The sequence below is a fragment of the Lepus europaeus genome, chromosome 12 (assembly GCF_033115175.1).
Source record: "Lepus europaeus isolate LE1 chromosome 12, mLepTim1.pri, whole genome shotgun sequence".
Taxonomy (NCBI): domain Eukaryota; kingdom Metazoa; phylum Chordata; class Mammalia; order Lagomorpha; family Leporidae; genus Lepus; species Lepus europaeus.
In genome coordinates, this window is record NC_084838.1 from 38,576,469 (window position 1) to 38,592,932 (window position 16,464).

The 16,464-nt window shown below is 52.6% G+C and overlaps 1 protein-coding gene across 3 annotated transcripts in view; it reads right to left on the bottom strand.

The window, feature by feature from the left end:
• Positions 1–4,375: 4,375 nt before the first annotated feature.
• Positions 4,376–16,464, bottom strand: part of RECK (reversion inducing cysteine rich protein with kazal motifs) — a 79,824-nt gene continuing 67,735 nt past the window's right edge. For all 3 annotated transcript variants that reach the window (XM_062207951.1, XM_062207953.1, XM_062207954.1), the window contains 6 exons: positions 14,567–14,738; positions 10,447–10,639; positions 9,151–9,361; positions 7,936–8,009; positions 7,015–7,170; positions 4,376–6,174 (listed from right to left, as the gene is read on the bottom strand). In XM_062207951.1, the coding sequence (XP_062063935.1) occupies positions 5,950–6,174; positions 7,015–7,170; positions 7,936–8,009; positions 9,151–9,361; positions 10,447–10,639; positions 14,567–14,738 (1,031 nt within the window). In that variant the 3' untranslated portion in view covers positions 4,376–5,949. The remainder of the gene's footprint in view (positions 6,175–7,014; positions 7,171–7,935; positions 8,010–9,150; positions 9,362–10,446; positions 10,640–14,566; positions 14,739–16,464) is intronic.

A 16,464-nucleotide genomic window follows, 5' to 3' on the forward strand; every position in this document is an offset into this window, starting at 1 on the left:
CCTGCATCCCATGTTGGGGTGCTGGTTTGAGTCTTGACCCCTCCTCTTCTGATCCAGCTCCATGTGAACGCACCTGGGGGGGCAGCAGAAGATGGCCCAGGCATAGGAGAGGCAGATGGAGTTCCTGGTCTAGACTTGGCTGTTGTAGGCCTTCGGGAGTGAACCAGCCAATGGAAGACCTTTCTTTCTCTGTCACTCTGCCTTTCCAATGAATGAATACTTTTTCTTTAAAAGAACACAAGGAGGTTTCTTGCTGTCACCAGCCCCGTTAGTCAGTATTATTCCGGGAGATAAGAAAAAGAAAAGCAAAATTTTCTTGATGTTTTCTCCCTGAAAAAACTAGAAAAATCCATGAAAATAATAGACAATTAAAAAATTACAACCAAGTCCAAGACAACTACTTTGAAAATCAACAGCTTTGGGGACAGCGCTGTGGTGTAGCAGCCTCCGCCTACAGTGCCGGCATCCCATATGGGCACCGGTTCGAGACCTGGCTGCTCCACTTCTGATCCAGCTCTCTGCTATGGCCTAGGAAAGCAGTAGAAGATGGCCCAAGTCCTTGGGCCCCTGCACCCATGTGGGAGACCTGGAAGAAGCTCCTGGCTCCTGGCTTCAGATGCGGTCATTTAGGGAGTGAACCAGTGGATAGAAGTCTTCTCTCTCTCTCTCTGCCTCTTCTCTCTCTCTCTCTCTGCCTCTGCTTCTCTGTAACTCTGCCTTTCAAATAAATAAATAAATCTTTATTAAAAAGTGAACAGCTTTTTAAAGTTTTTTACATCAATAACCAGTGGAATAGGCCGGAGTGGGGGTAAACACAGACAATGACAAGAGCGGAAAAAAATTTTAAAATCATCCAATATATGGGGTCAGCGCTATGGCACAATGAGTTAAGCTGCTGCCTGTGAGCCCTGGTTCAAGTCCTGGCTGCTCCACTTCCAATCCAGCTCCCTGCGAATGCACCAGGGAAAGCGGTGGAGGATGGCCCACGTGTTTGGGCCCCTGCAGCTTCCTCAGATGCCTGAAATGCTCATGACTGAGCTGGGAGGTGGAACTCAGTCCAGATCTCCTATGTGGGTGGCTGGAACCCAATTCTTGAGCCTTCATTGCTGCCTCCCAGGGTCTGTATTAGCAGGAAGCTGGAGTCAGGAAGCAGAGCCTAGGACTGAATGCAGGTACTTCTTGGTGGCACACAACAACCAGGGGTGAGCCAGGCTGGAGTCAGAAGCCAGGAACTCCATCTGGATCTCCCATCTGGGTGGCAGGGGCCCAAGCCCTTGAGCCATCAGCTGCTATCTCCTAGGCACACTAGCAGGAAGCTGGATTGGAAGTGGAGCAGCTGGGACTTGAACCGGCATTCTGACATGGGATGCGGGAGTCTCAAGTGGCAGCTTACCCCGCTCTGCCACAACGCCCGCCTCGATGCGAGCATCTTGACAAGGGTCTTTAGTGCTAGGCCAGACGAGTGCCCCGGTTCATTTTATTAAGAGGGCTCTGCCCCCTCACATGCGACCAGACTGGCTGTGGCAGGAGGCCAGTGAAGGTGCACTCTGGCCCTACGGTGGGTGTCGCTCGCTCTCGGAGGAGGTGAGTAGGACCACAGCGTCCTCCTCTTCCCTGCTCTAGAGCCCAGGCCTCCTTTTTGGAGCCAGTGAAGCCTCAGCAGAAGAAAGACTGCAATGGCCAGAACATTCTGCTCCCATCCGAGAGCCGTGGCCGAGGGCCAGAGGGTGGGGGGTCCTCAGGTTGCTGGGGGTTGACACTGGGAAATGTGGGCCTGCAAGAGGCCTGGGGAGGAGGGTGGAGAGGGGTCAGGAAGCAGTGGGGTGAGTCGTTAATGCTGGGTGCTGCCCTGGCCTGCTTTGCCGCGCAGTTTCTTTTTGCTCTACTTCCTTCCCTAAATTGACTCTGTCCCTGGGAAGCCGACTGGCACAGGTACTGCCACTGGCTGCCTGGTCCGCAGGTCTTCAGGTGGGTCCCCGATGGGTGTGGCCATGGGCAGTGAGGGATGCTGGCCCCACACGGCGCTCTCCTTGGGGTCTGCCAACTGCCTCTCCCTGCTGTATCATCCCTTATGGCTTCCCCACACCTGCCCACACTCTTACAAGTAGTTCCTTTAGTAAGCCTTAATCCTAATTTGGGTGGCCACCTGTGGGGACGCCCTCAGCCACATAAATGCGTCCCTAAGTACTGGGCAGAGAAGCGACTGTTCCCACCTGCAGCTGGGTTCCGTGTGAGCCCGGCCTGAGATGGGACAGGTGGTCCTCAGGAGACAGCCCACCACCTGATTCCACCTGTGGCCTGCTGGGCAGGAAAGTGGCCACAGCGGATGACATCCCAGTGTGTTTCCCTGAACACAAGGCTGTAAGGTCATCACAGAGTGGACGGAGGAGGGACCCTGGTCTGGTTCCATGCAGCTATGACAAAATACCATAAACTGGGGGGCTCTACTACAACAGAAACTTATTTCTGGGGGTTCTGGCCTCTGGGGAGTTCAGGATCAAGGTAGACTTGCTGCCTGGTGCGGGCCTACTAGCTTGTAAGGATGCCTTTTTGCTGCGTCCTCACAGCTCTGGCCTCATTACAACGGCTCTGCCACCACGACCCAATCACCTCCCAAAGCCATCACCTTGGGGTTAGGATTGCAACGTGGGACTCGGGGGCGGGGGACACAAACCTTCGCACCACAGCAGAGCTGGAGGCTGGCCGGGAGGACGCCGGCAGGGCCTTCTTGGAGCTGGCCTGCTGCTTGGGCAAATTGCGAAGTTGTGCTCTGGTCAGGCTCTCCTGAACTACGTCACCATTGTTGCCCTGGGTGTAACAATTATTTCATTATTAGTGACTGTGGCAAATTCATTTTTGCAAGAGGTCACTCTTACAAAGCCCCCTGAGGGTTGCCCCTGGCTCTGGTGGCTGATGCGTGCAGTACCTCTGGGTGTGCCCCTGGTCTGTGCAGCGTCACGGGGTGAACCGGCTTAGGAGCGGATGGCCTGTGGCAGAGGACCAGGTAGCGGAGGCTTCCCCTGTTGTGAATTCTCGGCCCTGGGAAATCCATGCCATCTGGTTTCGGCGGGTCTAACATTCCCTATCTTCCCTCCTCTGCCACAGAGGTGGCCATGTGATCCTGGCCAGCCCTGTGAGCCTCTTGGGGTCCATGCCCCATCACTTCCTGTAGCCTGGCCAGAATGCTATTTCTAGTGTCTTGGTTGCATTACCCATGACCATGGAAGACTACCTTTCTCTAGCATCTAATTTTCAGTTACCTCATCCTCTAATTGTCCTCTTCCTGCAGAATGGATTTCTCCTGGACTTCTGATACTCCCTGCTCCTAGTCCCTGGCAAAATTCCAGGACACAGGAGCCCCATTTCTTTCTCCCCCTGGTCCCCGCTCTCCCCCACAGCCTCTTCCAGCTTCTCCCAGACAGAAGCACCCAGCCCCGGGCAGAATGCCATCCAACAGGGGCTCCACTGCTCTGGTGCTGGGAGGCCACGGAAACCTGTCCACGAGGCAGCCCAGGTGTCCACCGCAGCTGCTGGCAATACAGGAGTGTCATCTTCCGGGACAGACCTGACCTGGGCTTTTGCCCATCACTCTTCCCGGAGCTCCCATGATTGTGTCTCCAGAGCAGGACCGACCTTTAGATCTTCCTCTCCCCTGCTACCTCCTCTCCTCTGACCCAAGCACTCTTCTCATTCGTCCTATTTTCTTCCCAGGCCATGGGACGTCCACTATTTTTCTAGTAAAAAATCTTGCCAGTGGTGAGAAAAGGCCTCCGTGGGAGACTCCATTATTGTTCGGAATACTTCCTGTCCCTCCCTACAGCTCAGGCCAACTCTGGGGAGGTTATCTGTCCGCACCCTGTGAACTCAGGAGCGGCCTGTGAAATGCAGGCAGAACCGACGGAGTCACTGCTGAGCAGGGACGTGGTGCCAGCTTCTGGTTCTCTCTTCCCTGCGTGGTGCGGACCCTGGCATGGGTCCGGAGTGAAGGTGGTGTTGAGAAGGACAGCTGATAGCAGGAAGGCCCTGCCCTGCGGGGGACGTGGCCTAAGCGGACGCACCCTGAGCTGGGACATCAGGCCCGATGCAGAGGAAGCAGAACTGCCCGGTCTGTTCCTGGGGCTCGGGTCTTGGAAGACCTGCCGCTCGCCCTGTCCCGGCGGTCTCTGCATGTGACTGCCACTGTCTGCCCTCTGGCCATGCCTGGGTCCAGTCTGACCAGCTCTGTTCTGCCGTCCCATGCTCTCGGAGCCCTGGGCTCAGGATAACAACACTGCGTGACTTCTTATTCCATAGCAAAGGACACGGCTCACCCAAGCGTGATTGGCGGTTTCAGTCTGAATGTGCACATTGCTTGGAAGTATATAAGATCATATAAAATTACTTTTATTAAAATAGAAAAGCTTTCTAGTATATTGCATTGAAAATACACCGAACAAAAGCAATTGCAACAAACACGCTACATCAGCTTGAGATATTCTGAAAGCTTTAAGTGCCCACTTTTCAAAAACCGTTTGGTATAATAAGCATATCTTTATATATTTCAGAGGGTACATATAATACTGAAAAATACTTCATGTAACATCTAAGTTCAGGTGCACACGAACAAGTATTACACTGAATAGCTTATCTCACACTGTGGAACACATTCAAGGTACTTAACTTCTTAGACAACATGCAAACATCTTAATACTCAGTTTGACATTTTTAAATATATAAACCACAATTCTTTATAATTCTATATGAAAAGAAGAGAGACGGAACACTTATCGACATTGTGCACATCACACAAGGCAAACGTGTCTTCATGAACGGAAAATCCCGGCCACCACGCATGATTGTCATCTTACAAATATGGCTATTCCCCTTCTTCACCACGAAGCAGACATGTCGTGTGCTTGTCACGTGCACTACCAGCTGTTTCACTTTTTGGCAGTTATTTAAGTAGCAGCAATTGGTTTAAAGGTTGATGTTTAAAAATTCAAAATTTAATGAATACTGACGAATATACGCTGATTAATATAAAAATTGCATAATGCAGGGTGTGCTCGGAGGCAGTGTGACTTGTCCCTTTTACGAACGTCACAGACCCAGCTCCGTGGCCACTGAGATGGTCACCTACAGAACAGAACTGTCTGTCGTTCAGTCAGCTTGCTTAGCTTGACACCACAGACGGGGCCCTGAATCAACCTCTGTAAGCGAATCTCACTTTGCCGGCTGAGTTACACGGCATCAAGAGGCTGTGTCTTTCCTTCAGAGTCTCTAACGGCACTGGCTCCTTCCCAGAGCCCTAGTTCCTAGATGGAGGAGGTATTCATCTGGAAACAGACACAAACACAAAGGGGAACCTGAGGACTTCCCGGGACTCTGAAAGAAAGTATCTGTGATAGGAACCTAGCTGGAAAATGAGGTCTCTTTCTACCAAGTGAGCATCTCATCCAGCAGTGGGATGTTCCATTTGCTTCACAGCGGAGAGTGGCCCAGGTTCTTGGGCTCCTGCACCCACATGGAAGACTCAGAGGAAGCTCCTGGCTCCTCGCTTTGGCCTGGCCCAGTCCCAGCCATTGTGGCCGTTTGGGGAGCAAACCAGCAGATGGAGGATCTCTCTCTCTCTCTCTCTCTCTCCCTCTCTCTCTGTAACTCTGACTTTCAAATAAATAAATAAATCTTTAAAAAAAATTTGCCTTCGAGTGGGGGACCCATCTACTGAGCAAAATGTGAGTCATCAGGCAGTGCCTCAGCAGGAGACGCCCTCCCTCGTCGGCCCTCGGAAGCCCGTGTTCCACACTTGTAAACCTACAGATGTTGGCAGACTGAGCAACGGGAACCCTGTGTAGTGAACAGAGGTGGCGCGTGCTCTCCTGGCCACCGTCCAGCTCGAACCCAGCCGTCCTGAATGTCTTTCACAAGGCAGAGAAATTCGGTCGAGGAACGGTTCGCACCTTCGGGCAGTCAGTTATGTGTCCAGAGCAGGTGCGAGGCAAGGCCCAGGCTGAGGAGCAGGAGGCAGCCGGAGCGGCAGGGAGGCCTAGCTTGGACGCCGGCCGCGGGCAGGCTGCTGGAGACCTGCACCTGGGAGATGATGAGGGCGGAGAGGGGCACGTGGGCGGCCAGGGTGGGGCTGTCGGAGTTGATGAGGGACTCGATCTTCTCTGCTTCTTTATTGCAGGCCTCGATCTGTGAGGGACAACAGGACCCTTTTAACCTAAGTCACAGAGCCTGGGAGGGGCCGAGTCAGACAAACACTGCCTATCCCCAAGGCAGGGAGGCCAGAGCAATCCCCTTTATCACAGCCTTCATTTATTACAGAAATAAACCAGCATTAACGGAAATCAAGCCCAACCCTCAGTGAAGCTGCCCTTACGTATCTGCCGCTTCCAAGTGTCTACAGTACTGACCAGGGCTCAGCCACACCGAGGTGTCACCCCTGCACGGTGACATAGTCACAGGGCAGGTGCACCTAGGGCCCATTTGACGAGGTTTCAGACTGCCTATATCCATGCCCCTTCTTGCGTCCTCACTACTCTGCTGCTGACACGGGGGCCTCCGTGGGCGCACATCCCCGCAGGCTGTGAGGAAAAGGCTGGGCCCGCAAGGGCAGCATCTTCCCCTGCAGTGGGAGTGTGGCCGTCAGGAGACCAGAGTCCATCGTGGCTCTGTCACGGCGTGGCCTGTGCCAGTGCCTTCCCCCCGGCCTCAGCGGCTTCGTCTGTACAGTGGCTGATGGGATCCAGTGGTTCCTCGGGCCCCTGCCATCTCTGCAGACGCTGAGTCCCAGGTGCTTCACATTCCGCTGTCAACCAGACGCGGGCTCGGCCCGCAGACACTGACATTCCGCTGTCAACCGGACGCGGGCTCGGCCCGCAGACACTGCCTCGCTGCCGCCCCCGCCCTCCTGGGCTCGCCACATGCCTCCATTTCCACACTCGGATCCCTCCCGGCTCCTGGCTTGTGCCCACCCCGTCCCAGGAGAGGGACAAGACGGCGGCCCAACAACTGAATGTGTGCTGAACCCACCTGCAAAGCTTTCGGGTAGTGATCCACAGGAACGATCAGGATCACAATCTCTGACTCGATGCTGAAGTATCCAAACACGTCACACTGCGGGACGGACACGTGCAGGCGGATTTTCTGAAGGATTTCCAGAACTGTTATTGGCTTTTTGTTTGTCACCTAGAAAGAGAAGATAGCTCCATGACCTGAGGACAGGCAGGATTCTCTCTCATTGCCCAAGCTACCTCACAGTGGCCCCTGGCTAAGGAGTTCTCTTGACCAAGGAACCCCAACAGGGTGCTGCGAGGCCCAGTGGGCAACCTCCGAGTCTGTCTCAGTGGGGTTGTTCTTGACCCTGGGGCTCTGGAGCTCAGATGAGTCAAACCATGATGAGTCACATGAAGGGTGACTGTCCAGAGTTAGAGGCCAGAGCAAAGTCTTCCTGTAAAATACAGTTGTTTCATTACCGTGGGCACAATTCTCTAGGAGCGGCGAGTGCTAGCTCTGCCTTCCTGGGCCCTACAGCCATAGCCAGGAGCGGCAGGAGTGACGGCAAAGAACAGGGGAAGGGCAGAAGTTCCCAGGGGAGGTGCTGGGCTCCCGAAGGTCCCCTCTGGAGGAACGGGGACTGGAGAGGAGCAACCTAGAAACTCTCTGGGCATCTACAGTCCCAGCTCCTGGGCTGTGCCTGCAGTCTCCAACCAAGGCCGCTGCGGCAGGAGGGGGACCTTTTGTAAGAAAGATGTGTGCGCCGGACGACAGGGGGACGGGCACAAGGCGGGGAGTCAGCCCGCCCAGGCCTGAGCCCTGCTTCGACTGCTTGGGAGCTGGACGGCCTTGGGCACATCGTTTCTCTAAGGATTCATTCCTTCATCGTCCTGCTTTCTAAGATGAGAAGGTTTAGCAATTAGGTTTTAACAGTACCAGGCATGGAAAGCTATTTACCTTTGCAATAGTATCCAGTTTTTCTTTGTCAAATAAAACTCGTAGCATCCCCGCACACAGTGGGCAGCAAGCACCTGGAACAGAAAGCATTCACCTGTGTTCACAATCAGAGAGGACTCACAGCGGGGAAGTGGCCGCCCCTCCCTGCTCCTGAGCAAGCTGGGGTCTTGGAATCTGAGCATCCCCATCTCCCAGAGCCCTTCCTCCATCCCTGCGTCCATCCCACAGCGCTCCTCGGGGGAGGCGGCAGTGGAGCAGACAGCACGGGGAGAGCCGGCCTCTCGAGGGACCCAGGGGCCATGCCTACTCTACCTCTAAAGTCCCTGAGTGAGCCCGGGGAAACGCCTTCACTGATTTTTTTTTCTGTCTGCAAAATAAAGGAGCTGTTATTTCAGGGATTCCATGAGTGTCTGGTTCAAGTTTAATTTCTACAAATATTTTAAACTGTTAAAACCATGGTGAAGTCTGGCATTATCAAGTATCACACTGCATTTTAACCCAGCAGAGACGGTGAACCATCAAGCACTCCACCCAGGCTCTCGCGTGCCCTCCTCTACCATCACTGCACTGGATACCGCCTCACTCGGTGTGGACTTGCACGGTAACGTGGTCTGTGGCACCTGTCTCGGGGAGGAAAAAAGCTTTATCTGTGCCCTGTGGTGTCCCCAGTGCTTAGAAGCACAAGATACTGGATGGAGGAAGTAACTGATTAGAGTCCAGACTAACCCGCTCTCTGCAGACTGGAATAAGGCCCTTCCACCCCCAAAATGGCCACATGGCCAGACTGAAGCCAGTAGACTGGATCTCCATCTGGGGCTCCCATGTAGGTGGCAGGGGCCCAAACACTTGGGCCATTTTCTGCTGCTTTCCAAGGCCATTAGCAGGGAGTTAGACTGGGAGTGGAGCAGCTGGGACTCAAACTGGTGCCCACAGAGGATGCCAGCATCGTTGGCAGTGGCTTAACCTGCTGTGCCACAACGCCAACCCCACCACATTGTATTAAAATTACCAGACTGGATGATAATTAAGGTGACAACAGCCTTTTAAGGTCAACCCAGAATAATGTTGAGCATAGTTGATAAGAGTCCCTTGAAGACTCTTTGAAAAGTTGAAATAACAGTTTAAATAACAAACTCTGTTCACGCTGACTCTCTCTCTGAAGGCAGGTGAGCAAGCTTCCCAGGCACACCCACACCCCAGTCACTGCTAGCCCACCTGGTGGGGTGACGGCCTTGCACCCGGTCGCCGGCAGGGAAGGGCACCTCACGGCAGCACACTCGGCCACGGAGCTGTACTCCGACAGGACCCCGACGGCCTGGCAGGGCCCGTAGTAGTCAATGGCCACCCGTTCCGAGTAGGCGGCGCACACGCTGCTGTAGGTCTCGCCGTTGTGGCCGCACACGGGCTCTGTGGCTCTGCAGAAGGGCTAAGGGCAAACAAATCACAGTCAGCCCAGGCACCTCCAGGGTGCACCTCTCCCGAGTACAGGGCACGTCTCTCCATGTTCAGGGAGGAAAAGGCACTGGCGTAAACCGGGAGGACCCTCTCAAGTCCTGGGGTGGACTAAGGGGACGAAGGGCGGCAGGCGGGAGCAATAGGGTGGTCTCAGATGAGTTGACAAGATGACTTTCCTCAGCCCCTGTGGGACTCCGGAGCTCATTCTCCCCCTCCAGCGGCCTCCCCGCCTCTGCCCACACTTGTCTCCGTGTCCTACAAGTGCCTGCTTAAAGAAAAGATGGCTCTCCTCACAAATGTCGAGGCTTTGTCGTCTCGTGCTGGAGGGGGAGGGGGCCGAGCGCAGGCTCCGGATCCACCCGGTAGATAGGATACTCAGGAGAAGCCGCTGCCGGGAAGAGGGACGGGAAAGCATGCAGGGTGGAGGCTACCGATGCAATCGGACCAGAAGCAGGAGTCTGGAGTCGAGCTGAATGGATTTTCCTAACCATGAAGACCAGGGAACGTGATTAAACAAGTTGTGGGCCAGAGATGCTGGGCCCAGGAGGAGGGGCCGGTGAGGAATCAGCAGTGCACATGGAAAGTCCCAGAGGCGTCCCGAGTTAAAGCTGATGTAAAAAGACGTTGGGATTTTCACATCAGGAAAATTTTCTAGCACTGTTCAGTAGCGCAGCAGGAGGGGCTGCAGGGAAGAGTAGAACTCCTTTCTGGGTTGGTTTAACTCCCATTCTTCCTGATGGTCCTCCACGAGGGCCCACAGAGCTGTGGGAAGTGCTACGGTGTTGGTCACACCGGGGGTAGAAAGCTGTGAATCCTCTCCTGGGAGAGGGACAAGTGGCCCTGCTGTTCTTGCTCATTCACTAGATGCGCTAAGCAACACAGCACTGCTGCACAAGTAGGAGAAACAGCCGGGCCTCACTTTAGTGGAGGGCTGGGTTCTCCATGCTTGACAGGAGTCACAGGAGACCCTCAGAGGGTCTCACTGCCGATTCACGTGCAGATCACGAGGCAGTCTCCGGCCTAGTGCACTCTGGTCTGTTGGTCTAAGCACGGTACCTGGCACGGGCCTTGGTAAGACAGGCTTTTTCCTCTTTGGTATAAAGTGCAGAGATTGTTGTGTTCCACGTGGTCTGTGTCACAGACAGGATCGCGGACCTGGTCACAGGCAAGCTGTCTCGGCACACACTCATACTGGCTACATCCAAATTTATCAACAGTTGTCAGGCAGACTTGTGGTCTGGGTACGCACCTGAAAGAGATGAATGCGGCACCATGAGCCACGGTGGGGAGGGACGATGGTGGGGCTGACAGAGCACTGCATGAGGCACAGGAGGCTGGGAAGAAAGCAAGAGAGTAAAGGAGAGGCCCGCCCCCAGGAGCTTAGGTAGAGTGGGAAAGCCCGGAGGCTAGACAGTGACAGAATGCCATGGGAACTGAGTCTGTCTGGCTGGGGAACCTGGAGATAGCATCAGGAGGAAGTGGCTTCTAGCTGGGCCCGCAGGGTGAGCAGGGCCGCAGGCTTGCCAGGTGGAGGAGGGAGCAGCCGGAGCACAGTGTGACCCTTAAGGAGCCCATGGTGTGGTGCTTGGGGGAAATGGCAGGGAAATGGCAGGAAATGGCAGCCGCCAAGGACGCACATGTGCACACGAACGCCATGCTATGAGGCCAACAGGTGGGTTGGGGTCAATAACAAATGAAACACTTTCCGGCGCTTGGTTTTCAGGTTGGCTAACAGGAGCCTGCCTTAAGAAAAGGCCTTACTCTATGTCCTAAAGAATTCAGGTGTCTGCTACAATACTAAGGAGCTGGGCTGGCTGCTGTGACCCACAGTGCGCCATGAAGCTGGCGTGGCCTGGCGACAGCGGATCCCTGCTCCGTGCGCAATCCCCGCACCCAGACGTATGCTCTTTTCCTTCTGTCCTAATGTTCACAAGAGGAATGTGTAACTTTCCTTAAGAACGTAAGGCCTATGAAAATGTTTAGCTGTCACTGGGTCTTGGAAATAAGACATACAAATAAGAGAGTATAACACAAAAGAGGAAGAATATAGCTGGCATTTTAATTTAGAAGAAAATGACCTTTAGGGTTTTTAGGAATAAGCCTCCTACACTGAAATCCCCGCCTCCACTCTTGTGGTTGCTTTCTCTGAGGTAACTTGAAATCAGAAGGCACTTAGTTATGGGTTTACGGACATCTGAGATGTTTGAAGAGAAACAATGGGAAAGAAGGTTTAGAATTCTATTATCCAGGGGCTGGTGCTGTGGTGTAGCGGGTGAGGCCACAGCCTGCAGTGCCAGCATCCCCTGTGAGTGCCAGTTTGGGTCCCGGCTGCTTTACTTCTGATCCAGCTCTCTGCTGTGGCCTGGGAAGGCAGTAGATGTCCTTGGGCCCCTGCACCCATGTGGGAGACCTGGAAGAGACTCCTGGATCCTGGCTTCGGATTGGCACGGTTCCGGCCATTGCAGCCAATTGGGGAGTGAACCAGTAGATAGAGGACCTCTCTCTCTGCCTCTCCTTCTCTCTGTGTGTAACTTCGACTTTCAAATAAATAAATAAATCTTAAAAAAAAAAAGAATTCTATTATTGATTAACAGGGATGCCATAAGAACCAAGAATATTAGGAGAAATTTGGCAATCTGGGGAGGAAAAATTTGATCAATTTAAGTTCATGGAAATAAGTTCACAGGAAAAGGTTGAGCATCCGGGAGGTGAGGGGATGAGAATAAAATGATAAGGCAGGTGCTGGGTCTGTCTTGCTTGTTGTGTCCTGATGTCTAGAAAAATGCCTGGTGAATCAGAAAACACTTGACGAGTGAACACAGCCTTCCAGTTTCCTAAGCGACTTTCTGAGCTTATACTGCAAGGCCCTGATCAAACTGAAAGGCACCAAATGGTGAGAAATCAGTCTCCCTGCTGCTCCTGTGTCCCAGCCACAGAGCCTCCTCCTTCCAAGATGACCGCTACTGCCAATTTCGTATTTATCTTTGCAAAGACAGCTACTGTAAGAGCAAGCATTTTACATGCTGATTCAAAGGGGGATGTATGTTTAAAACTGTATTTTTGGCCAAGGATTTTGACCAATTCTTTCCCAGCTGCCTCTCGTATGAGAGTACCTATTTCCCTGTGTTGTTACCACACTGCCTCTGCCAGTCTGATAGAAGGAGAATGGTATACAACTGTCGCTTTAATTTAACGTACAGTTCTCCTAACACGAGGAAGGTTAGGCACTGTGGCCAACAGGCTAGATGTTCGTCAGATTCCTGTACTTTCCTGGCACAGTGAACAGCGAGGTTCCATTTCCCAGTCTCCCTGACAGCAACTCGTGAGCTACTTGACAGTCACAAATGACTGAGCTCCAGGCAATGGGATACAGCCGGACAGAGTGACGAATGTCACTTTTAGACGTGGCCCATAAAAGCTCCTCAAGAGCAGCCTCCACCAGCTCCCTCCTCGGATATGCTGACCAGACGCCGAGGACACACAGGATCTGTGGGACCGTGGGAGAGGACAGAGTCACTGCGTGGAAGAGCCCTGAGTCTCCAAATGGCCACGTAGAAAGCTACCTTTAGCTGAACTTCTGCTACTGAAAATATTGATATTTTGGAGTACCCTAACAAATAAAAGTGTTTTTTCATGTGTTTAAGAACCACTGTATTTTGTTTTCCTGTGTTTATATTTTTGGCCCATTTTTCTATTAGGTTAATCTCTTTATATTCTGAGAACATTAACTTTTTCTCTGGGATAGTCTTCCCAGTTTGTCTTTTTTTTTTTTTTTTTTTTTTTTAATTTTTTGACAGGCAGAGTGGACAGTGAGTGAGAGAGAGATGAGAGAAAGGTCTTCCTTTTGCCATTGGTTCACCCTCCAATGGCCACCGTGGCCATTGTGCTTCGGCCGACGCGTTGCGCTGATCTGAAGCCAGGAGCCAGGTGCTTCTCCTGGTCTCCCATGCGGGTGCAGGGCCCAAGGACTTGGGCCGTCCTCCACTGCACTCCCGGGCCATAGCAGAGAGCTGGCCCGAAAGAGGGGCAACCGGGACAGAATCTGGCGCCCTGACCGGGACTAGAACCCAGTGTGCTGGCGTCCCAGGCGGAGGATTAGCCTACTGAGCCGTGGTGCCGGCCTTCTTTGTTACTATGCAGAAAATCCTGATTTCCTTGTAGCTAAATTTTTCAATCTTGTCTTTTTATATTGGTTTTGTATTATGTCCCAAAAGTCCTTTTCACATTGAGATTTATTTTCATCCTATTATTAATTATTAAATTATAATTATTAGAAAACAAGCAAACCTCCATCCCACCACCCAACACAACCTACGTCATCCTGTTGTCTTTCGCTAGCAGCTGTCTTGGTGCAGGTTTCACTGTATAGAGTTTGGCAGAATGTCCAATTCTCTGTCATTTCTTTTAACATTTCAGAAAATCTTCCCTTCTCTCTACACTGCCTCAGGGATTTTAGGATGGAAGCAACCGTTCTTTCTCCATAAATCCTTCTTAAGTCAAAGATTGTGGCCCTGGGATGTGTCCTGCTCAGGTCCCCGAGGCAACAAATAAAAACTCAGGTTCCAGAAGGCTGAAATCTGAGGGTCAGCCAGGCACTCGTCCTGGTGGATACCACAGACAGAGACCCAGCACTAAGGCCAGGCCACCGTCCTCTGAGCTCACTGAGGACACTGTAGGAGGAGCCCAAACATAACTGCAAACAGTCCTGAAGTTGCACTTGCAGCTATTTCTCATGTCTAGTTCCTACAATGGAGGCGCATCAATTGAAGAAAACTCCCCTTGACCATCAGGCATAAACAGCTAATAATAAGAATGCACTCATCTCCCTCATCTCCTCACATGACACTTTCTGTTTCAGTTTTAACAGAACTGCCAGAGCTCCTGGCAGATACCACGCCATCTCTTCATCACCAATCGCCACGCCCTATGCTCCTGTTACTCTGCCTTCTGCTTTACACCTTTCTAGACTCAGCTGAGGATCACAGCCACCACGGCCTTCCCAGGCTACATGAATGGCTCCACTTCCGGGCTCCCAGTCACACTGCCAGGAAGTTTTGCCTGGCTCTTGTTCACTCCAAACTTGAGGCAGACAGCACTTCTCCTTTGTCTGGCACACGGGAGATGCTTCAAGTTCTGCTCTTCTGTTCAAAAAAATGCAAAGAGCCATTGGACTCACCTCTGGGTTTTTTGGCAGGGGTTAGGATGGCACGGATCCTTTGAGATGCATGATCCGAACTCAAACTGATGATCTTGGAGACCCACGCAGCGAGCAATGCAGGCGCTGGGGTAAGTGCGTCCGTTCTGCCCACACACAGGGACAAACTGATCTGCACAGTTGCAGGGCAGACCTGCAGCGAGGAAACAGTCTCAGCAATATGCCTGGTACATCCCCTTCCCTAGCAAGGCGGGCCATTCACAGTCACAGGAGGTACAGCAGAATTGTAAATCAGGGCATTAAAATAACTTCCTCTGTCTGATGAAGTTCTGGAAGGCAGCAGGACTCCGAGAAGCCCTTCGTCCCTGCGATGGCTCTCCCCTGTCCTTTAGCTGCCGGCTCAGGGAGGGCCTCCAGACCCTGACCTCGGCTGGACACCCTGTAAACAGGATGTTGGCAGGAAAAGTAAAGCGTGTTTCTCCCAGTCTGGCACATAAAATGTAGAGTTTAGATGTCTGAGTTTGGCTTGGGGGATTTCTTGAACGTGAAAGGTGATTACCACTACCAAACAAAGCGAAAGTTGTCAGCCCCTCGTGTAGGTTTCCTCTACTCTCATCTCCTTAGGAAGGAGAAAGAATAAGAAGATAACTTCGGTAATTGCTGTAATTTTAAGACTTAGAAAATTTTTTTTGACAGGTAGAGTTAGACAGTGAGAGAGACAGAGACAGAGAGAAAAAGGTTTTCCTTCTGTTGGTTCATCCCCAAAATGGCCACTACGGCTGGCGCACCTCGCTGATCCGAAGCCAGGAGCCAAGTGCTTCCTCCTGGTCTCCCATGCGGGTGCAGGGGCCCAAGCACTTGGGCCATCCTCCACTGCCTTCCCGGGCCACAGCAGAGAGCTGCACTGGAAGAGGAGCAACCAGGACAGAATTCAGCGTTCCAACCGGGACTAGAACCCAGGGTGCCGGTGCCGCAGGCGGAGGATTAGCCAAGTGAGCCGTGGCGCCGGCCAGACTTAGACATTTTTATGAATGTCTTCTCTCTGAGTCACAGTTGGATGGGGCTCTGAGTCCCAAGGAATGTGGCATACTTTGGGACCAGTAAAATTTCCTTTCCGCCAGCTAAATAGACATTGACTTAATTTATTCCAGGACACAAGGGCCACACACTATAAGGAACAAGTGCCTTTCTACTTTTTTTTTTTTTTTTTGACAGGCAGAGTAGACAGTGAGAGAGAGACAGAGAGAGAAAGGTCTTCCTTTGCCATTGGTTCACCCCCGCAATGGCTGCTGTGGCTGGCACGCTGCGACTGGCGCACCGCGCTGATCTGAAGCCAGGAGCCAGGTACTTTATCCTGGTCTCCCATGTGGGTGCAGGGCCCAAGCACTTGGGCCATCCTCCACTGCACTGCTGGGCCACAGCAGAGAGCTGGACTGGAAGAGGAGCAACTGGGACAGAATCTGGCGCCCCGACTGGGACTAGAACCGGGGCTGCCAGAGCCGCAGATGGAGGATTAGCCTATTGAGCCGCAGGGCCGGCACGGCCTTTCTACTTGTAAGTTTCATCTTCCAAACATGCTATGGTTTGGGAATGGGGTGAGCGTCTCCAAGCCTCGATGTGTTGCTATTTAGTCCCCCTTATCAGGTACTAAGAGGGTAGAAACTCAACCTGATTTTATGGTGTTAGAGGTGGGGCCTTTGGAAAGTGATTAGAATCAGATGAGGTCGTGGGGTGACTGAATCCTGGTGGATTCATAGGAAGAGGGAGAGAAACCACACCCACACACGTGTGCCCATCCTCCCTGTCTCCTGCTTGGTGATGCTCTGTGCTGCCTTGGGACTTTGCCAGCAAGGAGGCCATCATCAGGTACGTTCCAGAACTACGGGCCAAAATAAACCTCTTTTCTTTATGAAGTAGCC